This window comes from Neodiprion virginianus, chromosome 2 (genome assembly GCF_021901495.1).
Source record: "Neodiprion virginianus isolate iyNeoVirg1 chromosome 2, iyNeoVirg1.1, whole genome shotgun sequence".
Lineage (NCBI taxonomy): Eukaryota > Metazoa > Arthropoda > Insecta > Hymenoptera > Diprionidae > Neodiprion > Neodiprion virginianus.
This window is the reverse complement of record NC_060878.1, coordinates 16,377,279-16,404,089: the sequence shown is the minus strand read 5'-3', so window position 1 is coordinate 16,404,089 and position 26,811 is coordinate 16,377,279. Positions and strand designations below refer to the sequence as shown.

Genomic DNA, 26,811 nt, shown 5'->3' with positions numbered 1-26,811 from the left:
TGAATCTAACTCGCGGGGCGACATGCGTGCATTAGTGCTCGTATTATTCGTAGCGGCTGCAACGCGGTCGCGATAAGATACTTGAGGGTGGTTTTTAAGGGGGGTGGTCACCCTTTTGCGCTCCAAATTTTTACACCAATTTTGCATGTTCGCTATTGATACAACGATTATACGGTAAAGATTACTAGTTTCATTTTTTTTTTTTTTGAGCCTTGACACGCGAAAAACGGCTTGTAATGGTTTAACTTTCGTTAAGGGGTAACGCCACTGTAAAAACCTAAAAATTTGACAATTATCTATTGGATGGATGAAAAGGTGATGAGAAAATAATGATTAAGTAAAATTATTAGGAATATACTTGAGCGTAATACAAAAAATTATTATCAACGAATATTTAAAAATGGCGACACGCGGTGTAATTGGTGCAAATTTGAATCTAGAAAAAAAATCACACGATATGTAACATACTAATAGCCACAGAAATGCGTAGGGGATTTTCGATAAGACAATTTAAACATTATTTATTAACAAATAAATGTCCTTTCGAAAATCGTCGGAAATTGACAATTTTCCTTCAAAATCTCGCCGATTACACAAAAATCAATATTCTTAAAGCCCCCTACGTATTTCTGTAGCTGTTAATATGTAGTTCAAGTCATTCTTTCCGGATTAAAATTTGCACCTGCTTAACGTAGAATTCAACATGTCGCTATTTTTGAATTATTGTTAATAATAATAATTAGTATTATACTTAAATATATTCCTAACAACTTCGTTAAATATTATTATCTTATTAACTTTTCTTCCATCCGAAAAAAAAGGTCAAAAAATGCTTTTCTTTTGTTTTCACAGTGGTATTGTCCCTTAATGTTTACGTTTTTAACACAAAATCAGAACTGGTTGGTACGGTTTTTATGAAATTCGATACCCATTTTATTCGGAAACGTAATTTTCGCCACAGAAGTTATAAATTAAAGTCTTGTCAAAATTCGATAAATTCAGTACGATTTTCGAAATTGTATCGAATAGTGAATATGACTATTTGAATAAATAAGTTTTCAATTTATAACTCACATATAGTCTAAATTGGTCCTTAATTATTCTAGTTCCTGTGAAAATTACGTATCGTAGAAGAATGCATACCAAATTTTATAAAAATTTTACAAACTGTTTCGAAGTTGTCGTGTAAAGATTGTTCAAAAACATCGTCGTTGGTAAACAGAAATTCATTTCAATACATTTTAAATCGCAGAAATCACAAATTATTGTCAGCTAGTAAATGATTCATATTTTTATTTTATTTATTTTTTTTTCTTTACTTATTAGATACTTTTACAAGTTAAACAGAAGATAAAAATTCGTTTTTAGTTTTTCGCAAAATTCATGTTCATAAGTTCAACATCGCGAAACATTGGAATAAATACTCCAACAAAATAACAAATTTCCAAGTTCAAAGTTACTTTCTAAGGATGCCTAAAACCGCAATTTGGTGATTTAAGGAATTTTTGAGAATCTTAAAATTTTACCCAAGAGCGATTCTTTCGCAAAAAAAAAAAAAAAAAAATAAATATATATTTACTAGCAGCCCATCCCGGCTTCGCACGGGCATATAATAATATTAAGTAATAATATAAATGTTATTTTTCTAGAAACTCACTGTAAACATTGTGTATTTTCTTTTATTATATTATTATATGCCCGTGCGCAGCCGGGATGGATTGCTAGTGTAGCTTATATGACACGTTCGTAGATTTACCATAGCAGCGCCATCTATTGATTACTTACTCAACCCAGTCGAAAGGTATCGACATCTGTTAGAATCATTCGGAGTTAACAGATAATTGTGACTGTCAAATAATAACAGACAAATAATTAGCAATATATTATAATTGCGACTATAATTTGAGATTTAAACTATCCTATCTCTCAAGTTGGATCGAACTGCACATGGTGTGCGTATTTTATTATAATCGGTTAAGTGGTTTAGGAGTCCATTGAGGACAAACATCGTGACACGAGATTTATATATATTAAGATATATGACAGGGAACACTGAACAATAATTTTCGTTATTTTTAACATACATGCCATGTAATTAAACATATGAGTATTGAGTGAATTTATTATTGCTTACGTGCATCGTTTTGAAATTGTGTTATTATCGTTTTGATTGAGTTTTTTTTCCCTACGTCGAATTTCGATTTGACCTGGGTTGAAAAAATCCGTGGCTTATATGCCGCTATCGCTCAATTTCATCGTAGCTCTAATTGCAACTGCATTGTAGTTGCTGTTTCCGGTGTTGAAATATGTGCCGGTTTGGAATTACGGAACTAGACAATAGTTTTGTTAACCACGTGCGTCCTGCGCTGCCTTTGCTATATTAATTTGTTGAGCAATTTCGTTGTACGGCGTTGTTCTTTTTTTGTCTGCTTATTCTCATGGAAAACCGCTTAACCTCTCTGCGTGAAGAATCACAACAGTTGTAATAATTACTACCGTATAGCAGAATGTTTACGAGGAATTCCATACGAACCCGACCAACGTCTGACCCGAACCATTTCTGATTTTGTTTAAAAAATTTCAGCATTTGTTCCAACTTTGAAACAGTGCCTTGAATTTTTTTCAGATTTCTTATTCAGCTGTTCAATTATTTATAAATATTTAAAGTGATCTTGAAAAGGATCTTTTCTCAATTTCTAAAAAACTCTCTGAAACTGTATTTTCCATTCCCAATATTTCACGACCGGATCCATGATGGACTATCTTTTTTTTTATAAAGAAGCGATTTTTGTTTATTTTTCGGGTACATCCAACTTTTTTTCATCAACTTTATAGCGAAACAGATCTAGAAATGTTCTAAGTGAATAATAGACGTTTTGGGAATTTTTTGAGAATTTTCCGAATGTTTAAACAATGTTTTAATTGATCAAAAAATTGCAACTGCTTAAATAATAGAAAAAAAGATCGGTCCGTCATGAATCCTGTCTTGAAGTGGTTGGAAGAATAAGTTACAACTTTTTAGAATTTTTCGAGAATTTTACAAAAGGACATTTTCAAAATCACTCTTAATATTTACGAATAATTAATCAGCTGCACAAAAAATCTGAAAAAATTCAGGAGACTGTTTCAGAGTTGGGACAATTGTACAAAAATTTTCAAACAAGATTAAAAATGGCGAGGGTCGATTCCCATTGACAAATATCGGTGAAACAATTTCAACGGAGTGTAAATTCAAATGATTAATAATTGTGTAATGAGCAATTTCATTTCTTCGCGAAACATTTTTTGTCCTCAACAAACTGAAGCCTGGAAAAAGAAATTCTACTGAATTTGTGAAGGGTTACTTTTTCTAAAATAAAATTATTCATCATTCGTTATTCAATGTGTATAGTTAAGATAAATTTTGGATGTGCTGAGAATATTTTCTAACATTTATCGTAAACAGCGTGTTTCTTGAATTCAAGGCCAGATACGCAAAACGTTACACTTGTGACTTGAAAATGCATAAATATTACAACAGTTGTATACCTACTGTAACTATTGGAGAGTGAAATTACAGTGTATGGAAATAATTTCAAGTATGGAAACAAAAAAAATATAGTTAGATTATTTCTTGATTCCGACTTGAGAGAAACCTTTTCGATCTTGTGACTTGGGATCGGTTATGCAGGGGGACAAAAACTCTCGCCAGGGACTCGATTCACGGGTTTGACAAAGGGGCAAAAGCGCCGAGGCGAGGGTTTTGTATAAAGGAAACCTTGGGAACCAAATTCAAGATTTCACTCCAGGCTATTTTCTAGGTCCCTTCAACGTCACAATGCAGCGGGTCAGCCCTCCTGTACTTCTTATCCCTCGTATATTATAGGTGTTCATTTTCTCATATAGCTGTGGCCCTCCTATTCAGTTTTTTGAAATCAAAAACGAATAAAAAAAAACAAAAAAACAAAAAAAAAATACCAGGTCTTGTTCTTATCATGAGAAATCACCTTTTCACAATATTCTTGACGCTGATCTCAATTTCTCTGCTATTTGAACGCTATTTCATCCCTAGATACAGAATATTTAATTTTTAAGCGACATGTCTGTGACACTAGAAAAATAGATTTTGACGTATTGTTTGTCACCAGTGATTCAAAACATAATTCGATTTTCACGAAGTTTTTGAATCGAATGCTGGAGATTTTTGTTTGGTGCAGCTTGTTAACGACGCTGATAAAATAATATAATAGAATTTACTAAAATCTGGTCGACTTGAATAAAGAAAAGTATATATATATAATTTTTCACGAGCCAAATGACCTTTTGGATAACACACGGTTTAATCGAGCGAATAAAATATTTTTTTTACAATTACCCAGATTCAAATTATCGTTTCAGCATCGGAATTTATTTCTATTCAAATCATCGCTTAAAGGAAAAAAATACATTTAATTGTTTTCAAATCGCAGCGTGTTGTTTGAATGAAATTCATTCGGTTTGGGTAAAATTTCCACACTTAAATTACGTCAGCGTCGTTTTTATACGCGTAGATGCTATTATACATGTAACATTTTTATACACAGACGCGGTTGTAAATCATTCGTTGGCACAGTTTCCGAACTTTCTTCACGCCGTTAAAAACATTCACCACCGCATTCAAAGGTATCTCATACTGGTTCTCAGCATCCACATTCTTCTCGAGGCTATTTTTGGAATCAGTCCTGCCTTGACCCTCATCCTTATTACGGACTCCACGCTTCTGTGTATCGCGTATAAAACCGTCGTTCTCATTTTCATATTCTTGTACGAATAAAAAATAATAACGAAGATAATAATTTTTAGATCATTATTTTATCACAAGTCGGTTACGTAATTCGGTAGAACGATTAATATTCATTTGTCATAATAACGTGAGTGACGGTCTAAAAAAATTCTTCGCTACTTCCATTGCGTGAAAAAAAAATTATCTCTACAAATTTTAGAGAGCAGTTTAGAGACCCGTTTTATCAATTTATTACACTTTAATTTATTGAATATTTGTAAATAAAACAAACTGAATGTTATAAAAAATAAACAGATGTTTCCTAATTTTTGGAAATTATTTTTCCCAACCGAAATCACCGACAAACAGTTTCTTTAAGTCTAATTTGATGCGAATTGTATTATTGAACCGAAGATTCAGAGTCTGAAACATGTTTTTCTGTATAAACATAATCAAACAATGTCCCGAAGTGGTTTTCCTGCCTTTTAGCGACTATCCCTGGAATCGAATAAATGAATATCCTTAACGGTTTAGGCAATGTTAAATTCTCGCAATACTCAGCTCGCAAATACGCATGCATATCGTTAACTTTATGCCATTTCCTCATCGTGACGTGATTGTTCAGTATTCTAGTCACGACAAGGTATCAAAATCCGGTTTCGTAGATTAGAATATTTCGCGCAAAGTTAGGTTAGGTACACCTAACAGTGACGTCACGGCAATGGCGCGAAAAGTAAACAGTTTCAAACGCTTCTTACATTTAAATCGACAGAAGATTTCAAATATGCGATGCAACGAAGATATGTATTTTTTCAGACGTTCACAAACCGAGTTACGGTTCGAGAGTCGGAAAATATTTTTTCTTCAATCGAAATCGACGTCGATACTCGGATATGTTTATAAATTGTGCTGAAATACGTTACACTGAGAAAAATTACATTTGCCATAGTAACTAGAAAAATTTAGTAAAACAAGTATCGTTAAAAAAACTGCTTGAATATACTGCAACGCAAAATCAGATTGTTCGGTTTACTCTACTTTTTTAGTTAAACAAGGCTTTAACATCAATTTATCGTTGCACGAGCGTTAAATTTTCGCAACAGTTACAAGAAAATATAGCAAGAGTGATCGTAATGAGAAAGAATAGTAACGGATACCAGACTTTCCGGTAACAGCTAGAAAACTAATTTTCATTTTCTACCTGGAACTATATTTTTCGATTGTGGTAAAAAATGAAAATAGTTGAGGACTGAGCGGTAACCGGAACTAGAAATTTCTCTCAGTTTAGTCAGGAGTATAATAAAGCCTAATCATCGCGCTCCAAGCGTCTTTGGAGCAATTTGGAGTGCAGCTAGTAGCTCTCGTTTCTTTGTGCCAGGTTGAGATCCTGGGGTTGGCACTTGGGGCTCGATTCACGATCGCATATTGCATTCGAAGGGGAAGCAAGGCAAGCGTACGAGGGTTACTGATATAAAAGAAAGCTTGGGAACCGATTTTAAGATCTCATCACAGGCTGCCTGCTGCACCTGAACCTATGTGAACGGAATTTTCTTTACACACATTGTCTGTGGATCTTTTTTTTTTTTTTTTTTTTTACAGAGAGAAAATTTTCTCTCAAAATCTTGTACAGGTTTTCAGCAGTGTCAAAATATCTACTTCATTGAGTGCAAGTTTTAGCCGTCAAATTTTTGTAATTGCAATTTGTGTACCGGAAATTTTTTTGGTTGAAAAGAATTCGAAAAAAAAAAATTATTCATCTCAAATCGAAAGGAATGTAATCATTTTTCACTCGTTTCACTAATCACTAATTTCTCGATTTAAATCTATGCATTGACACTTTTCCGATTGGTTGCTTAGGATTTCAGTGTAAAATTTCATACGTGTATACAGTGATTCAGGAGAAATTGAAAAACTGTAAATTATGAAGATACAGTTTGACAAAAAAAAACTAGTATTATTCGTAAGGTGTTAATTGAAAACTGCAACAATCGTCAGTGAAAATCGTGATTCGTTGAGAAAAATGAAATTACATTGGCGTAACATTGAATTTCACTCGAAATAATAATAATAAAAAAAATTAATCTGAAACATCTTGTGCATCGAGAAATTCAATAAAACTTTTAGTGAAAAGTTTCCGTATCCGTAAGGTTAATTTTTTCCTCTTCGTACTTACTTGGGCAATGCGAGCAGATTTTCACAATCTGTTTTTCTCCGGTAAATTAGGCGATAATATTTCGGCACTTGAACTGTAATGGCGGTAAATGTAAAATCCCAACGAAATCTGGCTTCGAGTGTTTGCTGAGCTGATCAAAGCCACGTGACGCCGAGCTGTCGAAACCCTTTAAAACTGGACAATTGGCTCTCGCGTGTCTCTCTTTCCATATGCTAATGTCCGTTTCACGAGTGTGCCTTCACCGACACGCGGTTATCTCGTGTGAAAACGATCGGGAAAAGCTAGGACGCGTTATATCTACCCTATATAAATTACACTCGCTTGGAAAATTTCGTCCACTTGATATATGCGAAGGGAGAGAACCGAAGGGCTGCTTTTACACTCTCATCCCCTTTTCAAGTGGTATTAATCTGCTCTTTAAGGGCGAATTTCATACTTTCTGTTGAAAAAAAGTTTACTCTGGCTACAAACGGTGAGTAAACTAAAATGTAAATAAAATCCGTGGAAAATATTTAAACTTAAAAGTCAATACTCGTTATCGATTTTTAATGAAAATTCTTCTGGTATCAAAATAATGTTAGAGTTTGTTCTGCTATTTTTTGATCAAAACTGTAAAATCTTCTATCCATTTTCACAGATTTTCAGCGTATGTTTTTGGACAGAAAATTGAAAGTTTTTCTATCATTACAACGTGTATAATTTCAATCTATGATAATTATTTTAATCAAACAATGAATTTTTCGCGCGTATACAACTGGTGCAAATCACCGTTTTGTAACAGACAAATTTGCAATTAATTTACTCAAAAATCTAAATAACAATTTCTGAAACATCTTAGTATTTTTATCGCGCAAAAAATTCTGGCAATAACGTTTGTAATTAAATATTCAATAATCACTATCAAACGCCGTGTATATCGGGATCAGGTGCAACGGCTTCTTGTAACGGCAGTTGCTTTATCCTGCGGTACAAAATTAGCATTTGTATCGGCGCTGTGCCAAATTGTTTGCTGCAGTCTATGAGACGACAATTAGTTTCATCAGCGCGCTAGAATTTTAACTAGTGCGGATGATGTAGTGAACAGATAGAGTGATTACAGACAGATATGTTCGAGTCGTTTGGGAGGGATATGAAAGAAGATCAAAAAACTGTACCGTTACATTAAAAAAATGTAATCTATTCTGTCGAGTAATGCTCATTGTTAATTCGTCGATCTTATTTCAATTCTAGGCAGATTGGTGAGTCTTACATGCAATCAAAATAAATAAATAAATGAAATGAATAAACGATATTCAAAAATTGTAAACTTGATCTCGGACATCGATTTGTTACTTTAATTTGTTTTTAAATGCTGAACAACTTGGTTCATTCGTTTTATTTCATTTCGTGATTTGATTTCTTTGATGTTCAGAAGACATAGAACGTGTTTGTCAAGACTTTTTTTTTATTCCTGATGATATCGCCGAATATCAAATTTTGGAAGATTTCACTGATATTGATTTCGATCCATAAATAGCAAAGTTAAATTGTCTGCTAAGAAAAAAAAATACCTGTATCAATGAAATACTCGCAACAGTTTTCTCAACGAAATAACTTATCGTAGATTGAAATTTAACGAATGTGTTGAACTGGTTATTATTTAAAAACAATTTGAATAAAAAAATCGGTAAACTTTGGTAGTAATTGTTTTCCTTTTATTTTTAGAAAAATAATAATTTGATCATTTCCTAGGGTTAGATTATTTAGTAATAAATTTGACAAAAAGTAAGAATAATAAAAATAAGAAAATTTCGTCTCAGAATGATGATTGCATATTTTGTCCGATACTATGTAATACACATAATTAGGATGATGGGGTTAGAAAATAGACCGGCTAAAAGAAGGGATCAAATGACGAATATTCAAAAAAGCGATATTTTGTTTCATAGAATTTTAAAATCCGAAACATCGAATTATCAGAAGGGCCAAATGTGGAAAGGTGAAAATATAGAAAGCTGAAAAGCAGGATAATCAGCATTTCAACGTGTTACTCAATTTCTTACATTATATTAATTTTGACGATTTTATGTTCGACTCACAAAATATAAAAGATCGAGAATACAGAACGTAAAAATGTAAAAAGACAAAAATGTATACACAGAATGAGTATATGACAACGGTCGAAGGATCTAACGCGCATGTGCTTAAAGTTCTAGAGCTAAAGCATTTGTTTTATCAGGGCGATCGACATTTTTGAGGTTACACACATCGCGATGATCTGTCATCTGTACCAATGCCGGTTGGTCAACCTGATAAAACAATTGCTTTTGCTCTAGAATTTTAGCGCTTTTACGGACCACGATGATAAAACAATTATCTTCTATGCTTATACACAGGAGTCGACTGTTTTATCATCAGAATCCGTAAAGTTACTCGAATTATAATCGTCACGCCAGAGTTGGTGAATTTTATCCGAGGCCACCGATTTCGTCCTGCGACGTGCTGGGTTATCTCTGAAAATTCGACACTGTTATTAAACCTCTTATTTAAGAAGAAGCGTAAGATTCCAAAATGTAAACACACTTACAGACATTCTTACAAGTTGTGTCTCGAAGAGGAAGAACACTTTCTATATTCACATAAAAATTTTTTGCCTTGTTTATTAATTCTTCAAAAAACTTTTTTTCACATTTTTCACGCCACATGGTGGCGCTGGGGAAGCTCCCGCGTCGGGTGCTGTTGTCTCCGCAGTGATTCGCGGCACGCAGAAAAACTCGCTTCAACGTCGACTTAAAAAAAAATACGCAGTGTTTTCGTTAATAATATGATATTTTGAAGTGTAGTACGTAGGGATTTGGGAAAAAATTGATTTTTAAAAAATAGGCACGCTTTTGAAATTAGAGAATGATTTTTGAGCAAATATTCTCGTCGAAAATAGACTATAACTTTTATTATTATTGAGATATCGAAAAAATCCTATGTAGTACATTAGATAATCTATTTTCATTGATACAGTAAAAATTTGACGTCGATCGGATAAAAATTGCTCGAGTTTTGCTGCGTGCCGCACTCAAAAAAGTGGTTTCGAGAAAAACGCGTTCAACGTTTTAGGTTTATTAATTTGTCCCACTCCAGAGGCAAAAAAATCGTTGATATTGCAACTGATATCGCGGTATTAATGTTCAATGATGGCCTGAGAAGCCTCATGAAAGTTCTGGAGACGTTGGGGATAATCATCGGCCCAAATTGTTTCAACTTTTGCGTTGAGACCGACGCAGCGCGGAGCGCTGCACCGGTCCACAAAATATTCAATATCTGCGAAAATAATTATTTTTTCGACCTGGGTCCAACGGCATCTTAATCTTGAAAGTATTTTAGATTTTTTTTAAATGGTTTTCAAAAATCGATTTTTTGAAACCGTCACAGTGGTGCTGTCTCTTGACTGACGAATCGTTATCGGTGTTTTTCAGAAACGGGAGAGATCGCCAGGGAAGAGAATGGACCGGCTGCGTCGAAGTTTCCGGGACAGCTTCCGGCGGCGAAAGGACCCTCATGTCCCGGAGTCGAGCAAACCGCATCAGTGGCAGGCAGATGAAAGCGCAGTGCGTTCAGCCACCTGCGTATTTCACGTTAAGGTTAGTTTCTGTGAAATTGTCAACCCCAGCACCGATCGGTGAAATGCTGCACGCCATCTCGACGCACTTCCTGCCACGTGCATCACGACGCCATTTTTCTTCCTATCCACCCCTACACAAGTGGCTTTGCGCTTTACACAGTCCTTAAAAAAGCTTTCATCTTTTTCACATCACCCGCGACAAACGGTAACAGTTGATAACTGTTGGTCGCTGTCACGTTTTACGGGAAATTTTATGCTCTAGAGTTTTGACACATATGAGCGATTCGTACGTATTTAATCCGCCAATTAAACGCAATGAAAAGTTTTTATCCGATATTTTACTCTGCATTTACCCTGCGTTTACTCAGTGACACGAAATTAGTGTCTCACAGCTTGAGCAGTGTCCTCTTTACCTTGATATTCGAAAAATTGACCAAAGACGATCAGCTGATTACCCGATGCACCGCCATCTTGTCGTTGTAACCACATCTTGGCAAGTTGATCGGAGGCGTCATTTCTGCTTCTTCATAAATTGCACCTAGAGTCCGATGTATGACCTGAATTGAAGGCTTACAATATATTTTATATGTATTCTTCAATTTACATGTACACAGGACGAAGTAAAAAGTAAAACTCTGTTTTCTGTCCTCACAGTATCTCGGATGCGTCGAAGTTTTTGAATCCAGAGGAATGCAAGTCTGCGAAGAGGCTCTCAAAGTGCTTAGGGTGAGTAATTTCGATATAACTTGTAACATGATTAACAAATGTGGGATGCGATAAATACGATTAAAAAAATTAGTTCTAGTTCAAGTATGTAATTAGTAGCTAAACATTACTGTTAAATAATCAAATGCTGAAGATAACGATGAATTTTTCGAAAACACCTTAACCTAACAAAGAGATAGAAATTGTTTTGGGAATGGCTAACAGCGTGTTTGGAGTAGGTGAAACGTCCCGACAATTCGACACGGTTGTTTAATCGAACTACGTCTCTAGATACTATTATATGTATATATATATATATATATATATATATATATTATATAAGGTAGGAAGTTTCGCGGGCTTAATATGTCTACATAATTCAGAACGAGAACTCCGCAGGAGAAATCTAAAGGGAATTCAGCTCCATGGAAAAATTGTACTTTATACCTTTATCGACTCTGTAGCCTGGTTCGCGATTCTATTTTTGGACAGCGTCATTTGCTCGTTTAAATCGGGGGCGCAGGAATAAAAAAGTCTCCAGCTGCTGTTTTAGTTCGAATTGTTTCTGGAATTGGCTGTTGAATTTTTAGTGACAAAGTTAGATATTATTTTACATTTGTAGGATAATATTTGCAATCATTAAACAATCAATGCAAAAATCTTACAATCTTTTTGCAAGTTTCAATCCTCGTCCAATCCTGTAATCCTGTAATTCTTATAATCAAGGAATACCTGTACTCTTGTTGTAGTAACCTGTTTAATCCTATTCTATGCCTGGCAGTCTAACCTTTTTTTTTATAATCCGCACCTTTGCAATTCCTCAGCAATCTGTGTGAAGTAGCAATACGTGTAATATTTGCACAATCCCTATGTAATCTTTGTAATTTATTTCGTACGCTTGTAATTTTTGTTATCTTATTCCAACAATCTGTACAATCTAATTATAATCCTTGCAATCATGCGATTTTTTTGTTATCGGTCTAATCTGCCATCCTTCTTATCCATATATTAGTAATTTATACCAATAATTTTTGTACCGTTGAACTTTTGATGGTAGTTATTCCTGCCTAATCCACTTGTAATAGTTCTAATCTCATTATAACTTCATTGTAATCCTTATGCAATCTTGCTATCATCTTCCTCTAAACTTTTTAATCTTTATAATCTGTATAATCGACTTGTATCTTTGTAGTTTGTTCATAATCTCTCCAATATTGAACCACTCTGTAATCTTTGTAACTCTTGTAATCCTGTCAATTTATATCGTTCGTAATCTTAAGTTTTGTAAAATCTTGTACTGATCTCTAATCAGTCATCTGCCGATTGCCTGATAACCTTAAAGTCGATTTTTTGATACTTTGTAATCATTCAACGATCTTGAGCAGGGCTGTTTTTCAAACTCTGTATAACATATCGTAAATATTTGCAGAATTCTAGGCGAAGGCCGGTTCGAGCAGTGCTTCACGTTTCTGGGGATGGACTGCGCGTCGTTGAGGATGAAACGAAGGGATTGATCGTTGATCAGACAATTGAAAAGGTGTCTTTCTGTGCCCCAGATCGTAACCACGATAAAGGCTTCAGTTACATCTGTCGAGATGGTACGACAAGGCGATGGATGTGCCACGGATTCTTAGCGCTCAAGGAATCGGTAAGATTTCTGTCTCACCATAGAAGAATGATTTTTTATAACGAATAGTGTGTCGCAATAAAATATTTTAATGACTAAGTTTTTTATACGTCACAATACGCAATACTACAAAGTAAAATTTACCGCAATTTGTTATTCATGTTCTATAATAGGTTTTTAAATGAGTTTCCTAAACAAGTAACTAATTGCGATGTCGACGAAATATATTTCAACGTTTTTCACATGGAAGAAATAATTTTTTTCTTACAAGAATCTTGTGAATTATAATGGTATTTAAAAATTCAATGCTTCGAACAGTGTTGGTTTGCACCGAAATTAAAGAATTATTCCTTGATATGGAATACAGATACCGAATTTTAAAGACTTCTGACCAACGAGGTCATTTTTGGATTCTACTTTGACAAACGAATTTGCAAAACTCTCAAACGTCACTTAATTTTATTTTGGAATACATCAGCAACAACCTGATAGTAACGAAATTGAATTGTTCAAATATTTCGTGAAGAATCACCAGCCGTTAGAAAAAACGTATCTGCATAGCTGTTACATTACAAAATATAAAATGTATCGTAACAGAATTTGACAAATTATAAGCTACAAGTTTTCCAGAAAACGTGATTAAAATATATTTATATCAGTAATCTTACTGGTTTCAGGAAACGATTCCACTTCTTTTCGTCATCAAAGCATTGTTTGACTCGATTTGCTTCGAAAAATGTTACAAAAAGTTTAAAGCCTTTGTGAATCATCGAATATTCCTGTATGCTTCAAACTAAATTTCAGGGTGAACGTTTGAGTCACGCTGTGGGTTGTGCCTTCGCTGCTTGCTTGGAACGGAAACAACGTAGGGACAAAGAATGTGGAGTGACGATGACGTTTGATCCGAAAAATTCGACGTTCACGAGGAGTGGAAGTTTCAGACAACCGAGCTTGACCGAACGGTTGCAGGACTCGCATGAACGAGCAGTTGGTCAGTATATAATCTTGTGTACAAGATAAAAAAATAAATAAAAAAAATAAAAGATTGTCCAATCTATCTAACATGCCGAATTAAATATTTCGTTGATTCGAATAAACGTGGCTTATCACAAAAACTCAAAATATCGTTCTGATAACTTCTTTCTTGAATCGAATCACATTTTGTTTCACATTATTTAGTGAACAGGGTAAATACTTTCTCTGTGGGTGAAGAGTGTTGTTGAAATAATCACAGTGCCTGGATTTCTCGCACCAGACGATTTTTACACCGACATGAGATATTTTTTTTTTCTTTTTTTTTGCAGATGTTCCTCCGGTGAAGCAGGTCTTCAACCCATTTGCGATCGAACGACCTCACGCCACACCCTCGATGCTTGAGCGCCAAGGTTCGTTCAGGGGTTTCACCCAGCTCAACCAGGCTTCGCCGTTCAAGCGGCAGCTCAGTCTTCGAGTTAACGATCTTCCCAGCAATCTAGAACGTACCCGAAGCCACAGCCTCGAACCCACGGATCTCGCTCGAATGCCACCCACCCTTCCTCACAACATACCGCAAAAACCTCCAGGTGAATATCAATCGTTTTCAAAATTCTATCGCAGTTATTATCATGTACTCTTACGTCAGCCTTCGCCGTCCGAACGGCAAATAACATAAATTTACCTCCAAAGACCAAAGGGCGGGATACACGCGATTTGAAAGCAGTTGGGGGTTCAAACCAGTATAGGGTATATTGTGTTACAACTTACTTATTTTTTACACCACTTGCGATGAAAAGTTTGTTCTGAGAAGCAACAAATGTACCAATGACGACGCATAAAGTTTAAGTTAGGTAACTTATACACAATGAAATAGTGCGTAAAATTGAGTTATTCGGAAGTGCGCAGATTTCACACACTGAAGAAAACCCTAGTGTGTGAAATCGAGCACTTCAGTTGTGCGCATGCGCCAACGTCGTTTTACTGCACTGTTCGGAAATGTAGGGCACTTGACGGACGCTCCTTAGGCTTCGAAAATCGATCTTTCCAAGCAGATGTTGAAAAACCCGAATAAACGAAAAGTAATTCGACATCGAAGAACGAGATTCGAACGGATTCAAGAGAAAGCTGGAACGTAAACGTTTCCTTGACATCTATCGAAAATAGTGTTGTTCAAATCTTTCGATTATCATCGTCAAGTGTCAATAAAGGGAAGATAGATGATTCATCTCCGGTCCCAATTTTTATCAATACAATATCTTCAGCTACCTTGAGAGAACAAGTAGCTCGTAAGACATGAAAATAGAATTATTTATCGATCATTTTTATATCAGTACAATAATTTATGTATATATCAATACAGAGTAACAAAAGTATTCCGATGAAGACAACATTTCATTGAACTCTTAATTGTAAGTCTTTTAATTGATCGCTAATAACGTATCAGATAAATTATCATGCGATTCAATTAACAAATTGACGCTTTATCGTATATATTATTTAATTCGTATAATCAATTGCTCATCTTCTGAAGCCCGAAGAGCAAACTAGAGGTCTATAATCAGAACATGTATAATTTTTTGGAGATAACTACGTTATAGACATAACTTTGCACGTTATATGGTGATATGAACTGTTTTTAATAATATTATAAAATATTATTTTAATTTTATGCCACTGCAGAGTTCGAGGGATATGATGAAGGTTAATACACACGTGTTGTAGATAATGCATATTGCTTGTTTATTCAGTGTTGTAAATTCATGTTCTTGGAACTTTCAGACATAATACAATTATTATGACCGTGTCGACACACCAATTGTAGTCGAGCAAAAAACCCTGTAACCGTAAAAACATGAGCTTCAAGTGGTATAATCGATCAGTTTGTTTTATCCCACCATGAAGAAAACTGATAGAAACTGGTTTAAGAGGTTGAACAGAAACACGTACGTCCAGTAATTGAAATTTCAAACGCTTCACCAATTCATTCCAGTTTATCAGTTTCTTTCAATTTCTGTACTTCGTAATGATTTGTATTGTAACTTTGTAGGCATTCCCATGTTTCCGATCAGTCGATAAGTATTGTACAGTAGAATGTCAATTACCACATAGTGAGTTTAAGTACGATGTAATATCCACTACTTTGCATATTTAGTGACCAGTTGAACCTGCGTCAACTTTTTGTACACAATACGCAATCTTTGTTCGCAGTGAGTCCAATTCCGGAAATATCACCCGGAGGTCAAGATAGCGTCTCAGCAATGTGTCAGCAGCTCTCTCGAGGGCTTTCCCTTCTTTCGAGTAACGACGATTACAACGGGTCAACGCACATATCGTCCCGAATCAGTTCAAATTCCGTCTCAAAGCAGCTCTTCAGTACAATGACGCCTCCAGGTTGGTAGTCGAAGCGATGCCATATTCCAGTAAATGACCATAAATGCAGGTTTCGGTTAATTACTTTTATGCGGAGCATTGAAATATACTTTATCTTAAGTTTCATACGTTAGACATTGTGAAATGGAGCCTGTTGAGATCCGGATTACTCCGGATAATGTTACACGGGTGATATAAAACGGTAAATCCGCCTGGATTTATGTAATTCACTGCACGTTTGTACGCTGATGTCCTCTTGAATTTCGGCAACTGAGAGTACATTTTACTGATCGTCACTTGTCTCATTGTTCACGATTGGTGGGTTTCCCACTTTATGACTAATCGTGAAACGTGAGACAAACGATAATCGGTATAATGTACTTTCAGTTGCCAAAATTTTGGAAAACAGAACAGAACGAAATAATTCGTTTCTTTCCACCTTACCATCAGAGCAAGCAACTTTTGTTCAAGATTTGGTCGATTTCTATAGCAAGTGTATTTCATGTGTTTGTAAATTGTCAAATGCTAGACGAAAATTCCATTCCATTCGGACATAATCCGAAATCTCAATTCACTATATTCAGGCAATTAAACACAAATACAGCATTCTCTCGAAGAAGACTGCAAACAATGATTCAATTATGAAAATCAGAAAAAGAATCTGTTTGATTGGAGAGGATGTCCGACCTTTATGCTTTACCGATAAATTCTGTAAATCGTATCACGACTCACACTTTTTTCTTCGCCGAAGTAGTGAAATCTTCACAAAACTTGGGAAATGAGAGGGTTATGCAGATTGCGTTTGTGTGGTCACTGAGTCAATTTCGGAAAATTGACAATAAGATACAAAACGAATTAGACACAGCTGTATTAGCGTATCATAACCTCAATCAGTAAATTCAGAGTATTGCCAGCAACTTTCAAAACTCTTTTCAGTGAACACACGTGCACAATTGCAAACACTCAATACCCAGTTTGGAACGATTCTATGGTGAAGGAAGGAAAAAAATTGCAAAATATGATTTTCCTACTCATTATTAATCAGTATTCCGACATTCCTTTTGAGTTATGCACATCTTGTTTCTATACCGCATCGTTCTTACCCTTGTACTGCTTTCTTCTGTGCAGTGAGCAACAGCAATTCATTCGAAGATACGAAGTTGAACAACAACATAAATAACAACAACATCAACCATGTTGGTCCCAGTTGGCAGGATGAACCGACTCTCGCCAATTCTAGACTCACGCCGATTCTCAATAGAAGCTGCAACCTGAGTCCTGTTCTTCCGAGGACTTCCGTCGCACCAGCAATGATGAGCACTCCGGGACCGACGCCTACTGTGGGTGTCTTCGGCACTCCGCCCAACGCCAGCCCTGCGTTCAGTTCCGCCTCGACATCGTCGCTTGGTGGAAACACGACCACTCCTTCGTTGAACCGATCTCCAGTACCTGTAAACTCGGTCACACCGTTGAATCGGTCACCAAATTCCGGGCTACCGTCTACTTCCCCAATTCCCACATCTGGCATTCCGATTGCCGCCACCAACACCATGCAATCTGTTTCACAGGTAAATCCACTCAAATTACAATTGCTGAGAATTTTTCTTTATTCTAAATGTTGCTGAGGCATTCCACCCCAATCCGACCTATGCTTGAACCTCATCATTGGCAATTTTATTTATTTTTGAGTATGGTGTAGAGTGTAAAAAAAATCATCTTCCATTAAGTTTAGATTTTTTTGACGGCAGGTTCTATTTTTACTGCAACCAAGAATACAAAAACCAAATTTAGAAATTAATAGCTCTAATCTATTGGTATTAAATTTTTCTCAAGAATGTTTTGTTAAAAATCAAACATTTTGAGACCAAGATTGATGTGGACAAGCTTTTGGTTTAGAAGCTACAGGCAAAAACAAGTAATTGCAACGTGAGAAAGTTTCTAAAAATAATTTCCGCCAAGGCTAACTTGTGTATGTGTTTGCATTAATCGCACTCTGTCTCGATTCAACAATTCAATTTCTTGAGGTGTATTCAATTGCTTACTGAAATGATTTTTGAATCTTTGAAAATACGATCTTTCTTCTTTGCAGTTACAGCCAGTCGCCACAGCGGCGAATCTTCCCAAGCCTGAACAGTGGTTGGGAAGTGTGACCGGTGCTGTATCTCCTGTACCGACAAGTCCTAGACGAGCACCAGCACTTCATTTAAGGGCGCATTCGCTGGGCTCCGCTGCTGGAAGTCAGGCCTTCGCGTCTCGCGGAGGTCCCGCGGATCCGTTCGACGCTGAATGGGCCGAAATCGCAGCGCGGAATCTTCAACAGTCGACAACAAATCCGTTCATAATGTCGAATGCAACGCAAGCTTTCCAAGTCCAATTGTAGCGCCGAGAATTCTCTGATAGCGTCGCTAAATACTATCAGACTAACACGTAGTGACGGCTTCTTGTGCGTTCGCACTCTGAATGGCTGCGCGATAGAAAGTATTACACGTAAATTAATCGCTTGTACTTATACCAGTGGATTTCTGCTGCTGTTGCTACACAGTTTGCGAATAACTGTGAATGTCAAATTCATACATAAATTTTGTGTTGTCCTACAGGCTCTCTCTATTTTAAATTTTATTTTGCTCTTGGTATGTTGCAGAGCGTTACAGAAAAACCACAATTTGCAGGCTGTTAGATTTTTCAAAACTCAGTTTTCGAATCCGTCTTATCGATTTTGAAATTTTTCCCGTGGGTACATTCAGTGTGAATAAACTAAAATTTTCAGTCAAGAGTAAGGGTGAGCAAGCATTTAGTACTGAAGATACAAGCAAATCAATTAAAAATGTAAGTTCAGTTCAAAATGCGGGAGGCACAGAAAAAATCGTTAGGATTTTGAACAAAAATTTGAAGTTTTGGGATTTTGCAATTCCTTTTCAAATCTGGCAGAACTATTTCTTCCCGTTCACCTTTTTTATTAGTATTTCAATATTATTCGAACCTATTATTTGAAATTGATTTGCTCATGTTTCCTAAACTAAGTGTTCACCCATTTTTGTTCTAGATACAAAAATCTTATTCCTCCATGGAGAATTCACCGTGTAAAGTACATTGATTGAATTATGGCTCACAGTGATTTTTCTGAACATGCAATTATTGGAAAGCCGATTTGCTTAAGAATCTAAAGCTTCACAAATCGTGTTTTTTATGGCGCCCTACGACATACTAACGGGTTTAATGAAATTGACAATGATGAGGGTCGTGGTCAGATAAAAATTGTCTGGAATTCCCTGTATGCACGTATGTCAACGTAACATGTAACTTCGGGAAGTTTATAAATGTTTACGCACAAGTAAAAGGTGTGCATCATGAAAACAGACGAGGAAACAGAGTAGGAGCCACAAGTTATAAAAGTCTGCATATTTTTCGTTATTGAAAATCGGTGGATGCAATCCAGTCTGTGTCAAATTCTCTATGAACCGTTTAGTTTATGCGATGTTGGGAGTTTCTAAAGCTCATTTATACCCATTTGTATCCATTTGTATGGCGAACTTTCCATTCGCAATCTTTACGTGCCTAAATTTTATATATTTTCAACCTCGTTTATACATATTACCATTCGTTCATTTTGGTATAATGTCGTGATGTGAGGTATCGATCTCACGGTTTGCAGGGTTGATGTTTATATCATTGCAGGATCAAAGCAAAATTAATCATTAGTAACGTATATCAAGGTGGTAATTCCGCGGGCTGATTCGAGTTCATCGCGGATGTTTATGTCCGTCGCTTGCGATATGTTTTAGTATTATCAATGGGAGTTGCTTCACCAGTCTTAATTATCATATCGATGTAATGAAAAGCAGCGTGACAATTATTCAGGACGAATGATTCGTATCGTCTGTTTCAGAAATTAATAAATGAGAAACAATCGTTTTATAAGTCTCCAGTGATGTGTTCTTGCTATGAAATAGAAACAGTTCTGAGCGGATTCCAATAAAAAAAGCAGAGATATTAAAGACTTGAGAAATAGTTTTATAGTTGGAATGTTCAAAATAATTAAATTCTGCAGTTTGTTATGCGATAATAACGCTTTCAGGCTCATTTTGATCACTGACCAGATCCCTAAAAATTATCCGAAAAAAATTCAAGGAATCGTTCCTCATAGTACAGTTATAACGCACAATGTAATTGTTAACGAAAATCTGTCTTACCATGCTTATGCAAATATATTTTTATCCATTATGGACACAATTTTTCATAAAATTTGTTTCAAGAGATCTTTGAAAGATTCCTGTGGGGAAGACAATAAACCTGAAACATTAGAATGGAAAAAAGAACCGGTTTAATCATTTTAAACGTTCTAACTATAAAACCATTTTCCATAATGTGGATACATCAGCTTGTGTTAATAGAAATTTCGTGGAATTGTTTCTGTTATATAGTAAAGATATGTTTTTTATTCGTGTTCACTATCCTTGGCACAAATAAGGTTGCAAATCTTTTAAACGGTTTTTTCTATTTTTAATTTTTGATTATGACAGCGCGGCTCATTCATCCCTAAGGCCACACATTGCAGATCCAAGAAAGAGAGAATATTGTTCAGAATATATCGGTTTTATCTTGCAACACTCGTTACCGATATAATTTTTGTGATAGAAGCTTTAATAGCCGATCCAAGCGTAAAGATAATACCGTAAAGAGCAGCAGACGCGGTTGTAGAATTGAGGGAATAAAACTGCAATATAGTAAATATGTAACACGTGTTTAATTTTAGTGAAAAATTGTTAAAAAATCGTTGTTGGTGATGTAGGATTTGAATAATTGCAGAAGATGAAATTTTTACGGCAGTATTTTTCTTTGAATAATTGTTATCATAAAAAAGCTCGAGAAAATTGTCAAATTTTGGTACCCTACTTAAAGACAGTGCACCTTATAGCAATTAGTTATATAGAGATCATTCTTATATAACAGTTAGATCACGAATTGAAGAATAATTATATCGCTACGATGCATCGATATAGAAACATTCATAATAATATCACTAGATATGGACAAGTAAAGAATATTATAAATGTCGCACCAAATTAAATGTCGTAAGAATAATATATATACAATGCTGCGCAACTGATCTTCTGAAGTTTTTATAGATCAATCAAAAGGTGAAATAATCTATTTTCTCTAAATTCAAAACAGACACTGTTTTTATAATACCGGAAAACTTGAAATCGATACAGCGGTCATTGAGATACTGATTTGACAGACTGTCTCCATGCTGTGGTTTGAATTTATCGTTGTTGAAAAAAGTATCTGCTTCTTGTAGATTTCAAAACCCAATAATGCGTTATACAAAAAGGGGGACCTTCTTCTTGTCCGACGTGTAAAGTCAACATACACAATTTGTAGTGTACCGTTATATTTTTTATAGTGCCTTAGTAAAAAATCAATAACGCTATTTTCTGCTGAGACATTTTGACATTCTGTCGAGTACAAAGAGCGTCGATTAATTCGCCGTAATAACTATGACGAGTTAAAATGATAAGAGGCCAGTACTTATAAACGAAAAATTGAAATGTTGGATTATTTTTATTCGGAATTCTGTGAATCACCGTGTTATATTGTTTTTCAAACTTGAGCAAAATATACTTAATATGACATATAGAATATCGGTAGTGTGATCACTCAGCATTGTTTCAAATTCTAATAAAAAAAAGTTTGTAATAGTTCTAAATTTGTGGCTATAACATACTATGATAAAAAATAATTACTGCAAACTTGCAGTTATTCGAAATTCAGTAATAAATAGTTGTATGAAATATGTTTAACTCAAGATAAATGTAACACCTGTTAGAATCTAGATGATTAATGATGATCGCACAATATAGCCGCACCGTATCAATATTACCGTATTAACTACAATAGAAAAAATGTTGGTTATAATCTGCTCTCTCTGTCTAACTGCAATTTCGAAAAAGGCGTGAATAGTATTGAAAATTTTTGATATCATTTATAACAATTGAGTGACCGACTAATAGTTGGAACGCAATAATGTTTAAAACTTATTTTTAAGTTGAGAGGAAAACGAATTACTTAAATCATTTGAAGGCAAAATGGGCAAGAATTTAAATTGATTATTACGAATATCAGACTTTTTTTTTTATGAAATAGGGTACATATATTAGACTGCTTCAAAAAAAAACTATTTTTTTTTTCGATCTCCAGCTTCATGGAATCATAGTTTATAACATAATATTGAACCTCGTGAAAGGAAATCGCCGTACGATTTTTTTAAGAGGTGTCGCATCGAGATTTTGTAATTACCATTTGATTAACACGTAAGAAATCCAATTCTGACGGTTGGAGGGAGATAATAATTTTTCTATGCAACGAACGAAACTCTATATAGTAGCGCTTGACAGTTTATATGTTTTCTTCGAATCGTCGTGTCGGAGAAATTTTTTAATCGCACGATCTTCGAGTGCTTTTACATTGCGTAAAACGTGGTTTTTCGCCTTTTCGAAAAATTATTATCTCTCTCCGACCGTCCGAATTGGATTTCTTACGTGTTAATCAAATGGGAGTTACAAAATCTCGATGCGGCACCTCTTAAAAAAATCACACCGCGATTTTCTTTCACGACGTTCAATATTATGTTATGAACTATGATTTCGTGAAGCTGGAGGTCGAAAAAAAAAAGTTTTTTTTTTGAGGCAGTTTAATATATATATATATATATACTATATATATCTACATTATACATTATTATATTATACATATATCAGCGATGTATGCATTGTAAATAGAATACTTGTTTATAATATATTGCAAACATAGTTAATATTAAAATTAATTAACACATTAATGTATTATACATGTTATTAGCAACTAACAAATAAGTGAACAAATTTAACTTATAATTAATATACATACATATAATGATGCTGATTATCAATATTATTGCTCGTGTTACAAAAACACAAAGAAACAAACTAACAGAAAAATAGATTTGAAAATAGAGCAATTGTTAATTTATAGCAGTTTTTCCACTGCTCACGAAAATATATATAATAGTATTACATTCCTAATAGTATTCTCACGAGGTACATTTTTGCGCAAATTCCTAACACATGATCATTAACATTATTGCGATATTTCGACGATTTCTTTATTTATTTTTTATTTTAATCGTTCAGTTTTACGTAATAAAAAATCTGCCTCAGTACCATGTTTTTGGTAAAATGAACGGAAGCTGATTGTAAATTGATAATCGTTGTAAATAGATGCTAGTTTTCATTTCATCATTGCACATACTACTCTTTTTTATTCATCGCAAAAATCTGCCTCAACTATTATTATCATAATTATTCTTAATATTATTATGATTATTGATGACATAAAAATATCTATCTACTGTAATTCTAATGGGTGTTGGGATGAAGTCATAATTGCACATTGATCGAATGGATGAAAAAGCAATTTTTCGAACATTTCAACAATATTTTCGTTTCTAAATCGAATTCAAATAACTGTATTCATATTCGATTGAGGAGATGTACGAATACAATTGATAATATTTATAGAGTCGTTAGCACAAATGAAGTTGGTGGTACTTATTTGAGGTACTTAAGTTACCTACATATCGAACGTTAATCGAAAATGAAAGAATATGTACTTAAATAATATATTATACAGGATAGCTTATTTAGCGAAAAACGTCCATTGGAGAAATGAGTCTTTCTTTTTCAAAATCAACGTTAGGGTTATAAATAAATAAATATATAAATCTTGTGCGATGTACGGTAACTGAGAAAGTGTATTTGCATACACATATATACCTGATATAACACTGATAATATAATATATTACGATTGCTATTTGTTAATGTCTTAAATATTATTATACATAATATATAAAATATGCAATTTATTTCTTCGATTATGTATGATATAATGGTATATAAACTAGGAATTGTATCTTATGTATTATGTATAATGATTGGAAAACGATATAGGTAACTATAATATTCAGAGTTCGGTCGATATTCGATTTGTCTACTTTGACGGAGCGAATAATTATTCAATATAAATTCTGATTTATAGAAATCGTTAAAATTGAATTCGTTATAGACGATTTTATATTAAGTTGGTGTAACATGAATTAAGAACAGAAACAGGAAAAAAAAAACAAACTATGCTAATAATTGCTATATTCTACGAAAAGACCAATACATACAAATCAAAAGATAAAGATATAAACAGAATTGTGTTACTTGTTCTCTTACAAGTATAATGCAGTGTTGAAAAGTTAATAAAACTCGATGGAAAAATATCGCATGCTTTGGGCATGCCGCATGAATAGTTAACTCGAAGTCGTTTCATCTGATTCGATTGTTTAGGCAGGCAATTTGAATCTTGGATTCATTTTGTACCCGCTTTTATAGCTGGTGCGTGTAAATAATACGGCAGATCGTTGGAGAAACAAATACGAGACAGAGAGAAATAGGGAAAAAGAGAGAGACTTTAGGAGTGAAAAAGAAAACAGAGAGTAAGATGATTTACCAAAATCAGCGACGTATGATTTAACGAACGTGTATAATATTTTTCAAAATACCTTGTATCGCAATGTATTAGTTGCCTCTGTATAAAAATACCTGCGGTCGATAATAATATCTGTTGTGATTACATATAAGTATATGAGAGTCAGTGTGTTCCTTACCTGATCCATTAAAGTAATATATTATAAATAATGCAAAAGCTTCTATTTATTTATTTTTTTACTCACTGGAGTATCCGCAAAAATGCCGCAGTACAGGATAGTTCAGAATAGTCGTATCAAGCCTTAGAAGGTTGTAGCGGACATTACGTCAAGACATTTTTCGTGACCGCCCTTTGTAGGTTCAATTTAGTCAATTCAGGCCATATAGTTGCGAATTGACGCCTGCAGATAGGCAACACTTCGCGCATACCTGCTTCTCATGCTGCCGCTTTCGCAGATCAACTCACGTGACGTTAAGTCATTCGGGGTATAAGCCATAGGCATATCGGCTAACAGTGTAGGCAACACGACACGCAGGCGTGCACGGGAAGTTGCCTGCAGGCGTTAATTTTTTTTGTTTTGGCATCCCCTACAACTTCGTAAACTTTGCTATTACTGTTTTGAAACACCTAGTGCATAGAATAATGAATTTGAATGAGTTTCAACTATTAACTTATGAAACGGTTATGATCGCACAATTGACATTCACGTACTTTCGATTTGAATAACCCAAAAACTAACCTTAAAAAATTAATGGCCAACTCAAATTTTGAAATATGATATTTAACAAAATTATTAGAGAGTAAAAGGAAAAGTATGTAAAATATTTTCCGTTCTTGATTAATATTGAAGCAGTTGATTAATAGTAAGAAAGATATTATGTCTGAGCTACTGGAAATATTCAATAAGTATCCTCCGAGCGTGCCGTCACGTTGTCGGCAAAAATTGCCTCGGAGTGCTCTAATCTGTCCGCGTTGTCCACCGTCTGGAACTCCGTGCTCAGGGGAGTCAAAAGTCAAGTATCAGCTCACCTACACGTGTAACAGGTAAATTCGGCCTGAAAGATTAGATATTTTTATTACTATGAAGAAATGTTGTCGTGATATTGCAACGATATAGAAATATTATTGTCACATTCCTACAATGTTGCAGGAAAAATCACGATACAGAAATATTGGACCAATATTGCTGAGATATAGGATTGTTATAGCGATACCGTTACAAAGTAGAAATATTATAGCAATATTCCGGCAATTCTCTACCAACTTAGTATCTGCAATTGAACTACAAAAATATCACAGTATGTTCCTGTAATACATAAATGGCACAAGAATCTGCTGTAATATAGAAATACTCTAGCAGTATTGTTACAAGCTAGAATTACTACAGCAACATTACTGCAATATTCCTGCAACGTATTTGAAGTATCATAGCAATATTGTTTCGATATTTTTTTAGCCTTGCAATCACAATTGCTTTTTCGATATATTGCAGCGATATGGTTGGAATATGCCTGCAACTTCTCCATATCAACTGCAATACAAAAAAATTGTATCAATATTTGTGCAACATTTCGTACTCTGTGAGAACAGTGCATAAAAATTCTCTGATAACTTGTTGATAAAATAATTGAATATTGCGGATGTAAAAAATGCTTTGAAATGCTCCGACATTTAGATTGGTATTACAAACAAGTGATCTAATATTATTCCTGAGGAATGTTAAATCCTCATTTATTATGTAATGAAATATTATTTCAAGCTTCGGTAAAAATTTGCGGAAACTTCTGATTGTCTCATCCATCTTGCATAGTCCTTGCTGCATAAGGTCTTTCAGAATCCTTTTTAGAGTTTTAGTAGACAAGGATTCAGGGCAGTTTCTCCAATGAGCATAGTAACTTACCAACACAAGCCTAATCGCAAATCCTTATGCCTTAAGGTCGACGTACGAGCCCTGCTATTTTCCGGCTATCCCACCCTGTCCTCCTCCTCCGTCGCCACCCCCGCCGCCGATATGCTGCGATCTGAAATTCGTCAATTGTTGCGAGAAATCGGTTCGCAGAAGATGACAAATTTCGATATTTAACAACCTGTAAAAGTGCTTAATTGTTATGA

The 26,811-nt window shown here is 34.8% G+C and overlaps 1 protein-coding gene across 3 annotated transcripts in view; it reads left to right on the top strand.

The window, feature by feature from the left end:
- LOC124299261 (protein numb) overlaps nucleotides 1-24,850 on the top strand; it is a 97,457-nt gene extending 72,607 nt beyond the window's left edge. For all 3 annotated transcript variants that reach the window (XM_046752341.1, XM_046752340.1, XM_046752339.1), the window contains 8 exons: nucleotides 10,364-10,528; nucleotides 11,164-11,235; nucleotides 12,644-12,862; nucleotides 13,646-13,832; nucleotides 14,146-14,403; nucleotides 16,025-16,207; nucleotides 17,315-17,754; nucleotides 18,276-24,850. In XM_046752341.1, the coding sequence (XP_046608297.1) occupies nucleotides 10,391-10,528; nucleotides 11,164-11,235; nucleotides 12,644-12,862; nucleotides 13,646-13,832; nucleotides 14,146-14,403; nucleotides 16,025-16,207; nucleotides 17,315-17,754; nucleotides 18,276-18,566 (1,788 nt within the window). In that variant the 5' untranslated portion in view covers nucleotides 10,364-10,390 and the 3' untranslated portion in view covers nucleotides 18,567-24,850. The remainder of the gene's footprint in view (nucleotides 1-10,363; nucleotides 10,529-11,163; nucleotides 11,236-12,643; nucleotides 12,863-13,645; nucleotides 13,833-14,145; nucleotides 14,404-16,024; nucleotides 16,208-17,314; nucleotides 17,755-18,275) is intronic.
- Nucleotides 24,851-26,811: the final 1,961 nt, after the last annotated feature.